The 4,992-nt window shown below is 49.4% G+C and overlaps 1 protein-coding gene across 1 annotated transcript; it reads left to right on the top strand.

Moving 5' to 3' along the window:
* The first annotated feature begins 645 nt into the window (after window positions 1-645).
* Window positions 646-4,158, top strand: LOC107189095 (homeobox protein OTX2-like). Its single transcript, XM_015577528.1, has 6 exons — window positions 646-886; window positions 1,041-1,192; window positions 3,103-3,287; window positions 3,547-3,667; window positions 3,752-3,958; window positions 4,057-4,158. The coding sequence occupies exons 1-6, from the start codon at window positions 646-648 to the stop codon at window positions 4,156-4,158; spliced, it is 1,008 nt and encodes a 335-aa protein (XP_015433014.1).
* The last annotated feature ends 834 nt before the right edge of the window (window positions 4,159-4,992 follow it).

The raw sequence follows: 4,992 nt of genomic DNA, 5'->3' as shown, positions 1-4,992 counted from the left end.
CGCCGCTTTTCGGAATTAACCACCTCTCCGCGACTGTCGTCCACGAGGCCGAGCCGAGGGAAGCGGTTTCGAAAAGCACACCCCGGAGTCGTGTTGCATCTTCTTCGGATTATCCCCCGCGGCCAGCTGCCAACCGCGTCGCTCTGTTTTTTCCATCTTCCGCGATCGATTTCGATATACACAACGTATAAAGTGTGCCTGGGAACTTTCGGTTATCCTCTACTTCCGTTTCAACGGTGACTTCGTTGCCGGTTACAATTGTCGTCCGTCTAAGGGAAGATCGTCGTTGGTTTTACCTCCGGTCGCCCTGCGGGACGCGAAACTAATCAGCGACCATTGCAGAGTCGCAGAAGGAATAACCAGTAAGCTACTAAATACAGGACGGTTTACTAAACACGTACCACGCGTCGACGAGCATACAATTTACGTGAATTGTTCGGGCCACCCACGCGCGCTTCCCGTGCTTCGAGTCGCGAGCGGACAAACGGAATAGATCGCGACGGAAATCGGCTGGTACCAACGATGATTTAACCTTTGAATTTGTATTTTGCAGAAGCAGTGGGTAATTCGGTGGAGCGGAGAAGGTCCTGGTAAAGAGGCCGCGGGGCGGGGCGGGTGGTCGTGGTGGGGGCCGAGGGGGTGGTGATGTGGCCGAACAGCCTCGGCGGTACTTCCGGCTGCAGCGGGGGCGCCGGCGCCACCGATATCGGGGGCCTCGCCGCCTCCACCACCTCGGCCTCCGAGCTTTTCGGGCCCGCCGCGTTCGGCGCGTCCGCGGCCGGTCCGTACGGTGCCCTGAAGACCAACCCTTACGTTAGTGCCCTCGGTATGCCGCCGATAGAAGCCCTGCACTCCACCATCGGCTATCCCGGTTGCACTCCCGCCGGTGAGTCCTACTACTGTGAGTGCCCATTGTATTATACTATTTTTACATATACCTACCGTACGATTAGACGCACGCATAAGTCTGTAATTTTCGTCTTGGCGTTGCCACGGTTCTATTGGAATATGTAGCGAAGTGTTTGCATGTTCTGCCAAAGGTAATCCTCGCAAGCAACGCAGGGAGAGAACGACGTTCACGCGTGCACAGTTGGATATACTCGAGGGGCTTTTCTCCAAGACGAAATATCCGGATATTTTCATGCGTGAAGAAGTGGCGATGAAAATCAACCTTCCGGAATCGAGAGTGCAGGTATGTTCGGGGTGACTTTCAGACCGGATCGCGAAAGACCGGCCGGTTTCGTCTATCCGAGGAAACGATGGGGGTAGCAAGCACGCAGGGTCGAGGTGTCTCGTTACCGAGGGGAAACAGTGTCGGCATGCAGACAACACAGACCGTAGACAGCATCGATTTACCGAACGCTCGTATTTCCTGGATAGCGGGTGTTAACCAAGTTAGTAGTTCACCAGCCCGTGAGTGAGCGAACCCTGTGTCGCCCGGTATTGTTTCCTCGTTGAAAAGCTCGCCACGCATTCCTACGTTGAACAAGAAAAATGAAAAAAGAACCTTTCGAATCGCTCTCGGTGGCTTTACAGCGAACCGTGTAAGAGCAACTTCCCGTGGCAGAGATTGTTCGACTCGGAATAGAGGACGAATCGTGGAATCGTTAACTTCCGACGCTGTCACGAACGACTTCGTGTCGTCCGAATCGACTTTCGAAGCCGACCGGGCCCGAAAACGTGTCCATGCATATTCCACCCTCATCACGAGCGAAAAGGGCGCATCGCATCCGCAATTGCGGGCCGACGCACCTGGTCCCAGCCCCGTAAATGAATTGAATGGGTCCAACCGGGCCCATAGTCTTCTGCACGTTCGTCGCCGACTGCAAAACCGGAGCCTTCTCCTCACGGCTCGCGTGCTTTCTGACCCCTGCGCCGCTTTTCAATCGAACCCACCCGGTCAACTCGATCAACGTTTCTGTCGCGAATCGAAAGTCAGTCTAACCTAAAGGAGAATATTATCTAAGAGGATTCTTCGTTTTTCAACTGAATATTTGTGGTACCGTTGGAAAGTTTGACGAGTAAACTGGTCGATGACGTGTACGATGACACGTAGGTAGGTTAAACAGGAGAATTCGTTAAAATCGGAGAATTCGTATAGAGTACATATGTGGGGGCATACATCGGGGAACAGCTTCAGTGGAAGAACGCGGGTTGCTCGTGTCGTTCCCCAGAAAATCCGTAGAAACCCAAGCTCACCTCTCCGCTTCTAACATTGATCGCGCAGGGCTTCTCTAGGTTCCTCTCTTTCTCACCACCTTCTCGCCCGCTCCTCCTTGCTCTCGCTTCGCGTCCCTCGACCTCCTCTCGCTCAGTCACTCCCTCTCTTTCTTTCACTCTATTTCCCTCTCTTTCTCCCTCTTGCCATTTTATTCACCGTCTTCGTTCTTCCAGTTTGTTCGTTCTCCCGCGTCCTTCTCTCGAGGTCGTTCTCGCGTTCTGGAACTCTAGGAGGGCGAACGGTGGATCGAAGGACGAAACGCGTCTGTTGAATACCACGCGAAAATCCAGGGCTGACCGTTTCGCGTGTCGCGAAATTTTTATTACTTCGAACAGTTCTAGCCCATCGGAGTTTGTCGCCACGAAAAAGGTCTGCGAATGTCATCGAGGTTCTTCGATCAAGATTCGACGGTTAAACGAGCCGTGTCGTTCGATAAGCTCATTCTACGCTATAACTGGAAAGTAAACAAAACTTTCGTTGAACTTGTTTTCGCAATTTTGTTTCCCCGATGGTGGCTCCGGCACGAACGAGTCGGATACGCGTGCAGGTTTCCGCTCGTGTTACCGGAGCCGGCTTCATTGGTAATTGATAGTTGGGCCGATGCTGCATTCCCTCATAATTGGCTATTACGCCAGCTTTATGAAAGCTCTGTACAGCATCCCCCGCTCGTATCCCATAGGATTTAAGCCTCGTCTCATTCCACGCAAAGATATAGATTACAAGCAACTTTTTGTCATTTATAAAACAACGAATCCCTCGGAACGACCGGATTTTTCGATTCTCGAAATCTTTTATTCTCCTTTAATTACATCGGTGGCTGCTTTAACGTTCTTTCAGTGACAAAAATAGTCAATAATGCGTCGAATCTCGTATACTCGCAGGTCTGGTTTAAAAACCGTAGAGCCAAGTGCAGGCAACAGCAGAAACAACAGCAACAACAACAGGACAAAACACCGAGGTCGAAGAAACCGTCGGGGAATCCGACCAACAATCCACCCTCTGGAAAAAGTCCTTCGATTGCTACCACGCTCACGCCAGCCGCTTCGGTGCCAGCCACAACACCCCTGTAAATACCATCTACATTAATATCCACATCGTCTTAAAGAACGGATTGTAACTTGTTTTTGCATCATCCTGCATACTAAACTATTCCTATTTTAATGTAAACGTATAGTCTAAGAATTTTCTACCTAAACGATTGCAAATTTTTACGTGACAATTATGTGCTCGAAGATTTACCGAACCTTAGAAAGGATACGATGCGAAACTGTACAAAATATCAGTTTGTGATGTCTATCTTTTATAGTTTAAACTTGTGTGTGCAGAAGCGGAGGTACAGGTGGATCGGCAGCCAGTTCACCAGCCCTTCTAAGAGATTCCCCTCAGTATAAACCACCGGGAAGTGCGAGCAGTTTACTACTAGCGGCAAGCACGACCCCGCCAAGTGTAAGTTATCGACCGTCGATAAGTTCTCTGTCGAATGGTATTACCATCTGTAAAGAAAACCTGAAAGATCGTTTCATCCTTTAGTTAGGGGGAACGGTGTACAGTAGCGGTGGCAGCAGCAGTAGCATTTGGAGCCCGGCTGTTACGGAAAGCGGAGGTGGATTTCCGGGTGACCATCAGAGGTTAGCATGGACAACCACCACCTCCCAGCAGCAATGCTACCAAAATTATTCCTCTTACTACACCAACATGGATTACCTCTCACCGGCGACACATCAATTGAACGTTGTTGTAAGCATGAATCCTCTTTGAACCGCGAAGCTTTGAACATCTATTACAAGTTTAGAAAGTTCCGTTCCGCTCACAAAAGACGCGCGTTTCATTTACAGGACGGAGGAGGAAGCGGCTTGGACAATACATGGAGTAAAACGAGAGACGAGAGCGCTTCGTCTTGGTTTTATAACAGTGCCGGGTGGGGCGATCGAAAGTGAATCGTTGATCCAGAGGAAAGACGAGGCTTCGGTACATATCATCGACAATAGTTAAGCGGATTCCGAGAGTCGATGGCAGTCGCTGCAAAACGCGACGGCATACGCGGCCAAAGACTGTTCTTTTCGCACGAGACATATCGTTGAAATGCGACCATTAGGCGCAGGTCCTGATCTATGCGAGTGCCATACCTATTTTCCTGCGTTCGATAGAACCACATAGTCGAATTTTTATCGATGTATACGTTTTGGGGAGTACGAGTAAAGGATAAATCGTGCGATTAGGCACGGTGTCTCATAGTAATGTTGAAGTTATAAGTTCCGATTTTTAGCTAACGTATCGTACGATAAGCAAGGAAAAATCGTTTTCAACGTTCGTCTAGTTGTCTTTGAAAAGTGTAACGCTGTCCACGTATTTTTTCATATCTTGGATGGCATTTGCTCAATGCACGTTACACCCGCGTTGAACAGTGGCCATCGGGACGCTTCGGTTCTGTATCTTACGTGCAATTTGGTAACGGGTTTGTAATTACGTCGAATCGCGACCGACAAACCCGTTATCATCGACGGAACAATCAATTATTAAGACGCTAGTCATCGCGAACATAACGAAGACTAACGAGAACGGTAAGATCACGAATTCTTTTAAAGCTAGCAAGTGTCCCGAGTAGAGGGGACTGGAATAGTCGTATATTTCGCGTTGTTTTAATCGGAAGGTTCCTTCTCGCGTGGCGTTAATATTATATGTGATACCGTTCGTGTACGAAGATGTATAATGTCCGGTGAACGTTCACCGTTAAGCGAGTTACGAATTTTTTAACCGTGAACCGTAACGAA

The sequence above is a fragment of the Dufourea novaeangliae genome, unplaced genomic scaffold, assembly GCF_001272555.1.
Source record: "Dufourea novaeangliae isolate 0120121106 unplaced genomic scaffold, ASM127255v1 scaffold125, whole genome shotgun sequence".
Lineage (NCBI taxonomy): Eukaryota > Metazoa > Arthropoda > Insecta > Hymenoptera > Halictidae > Dufourea > Dufourea novaeangliae.
The sequence above is the reverse complement of the archived record's forward strand: the minus strand, read 5'-3'. Positions and strand labels throughout refer to the sequence as shown.

What these genes read in the sequence shown, in the direction of transcription:
- LOC107189095 (XM_015577528.1), top strand. Translation starts at nt 646, where the DNA reads ATGTGGCCGAACAGCCTCGGCGGTACTTCCGGCTGCAGCGGGGGCGCC. An exon ending in CAAGCACGACCCCGCCAAGT is followed by an intron (nt 3,668 to 3,751) that starts GTAAGTTATCGA and finishes TTCATCCTTTAG; the next exon opens with TTAGGGGGAACGGTGTACAG. An exon ending in CACATCAATTGAACGTTGTT is followed by an intron (nt 3,959 to 4,056) that starts GTAAGCATGAAT and finishes TTTCATTTACAG; the next exon opens with GACGGAGGAGGAAGCGGCTT.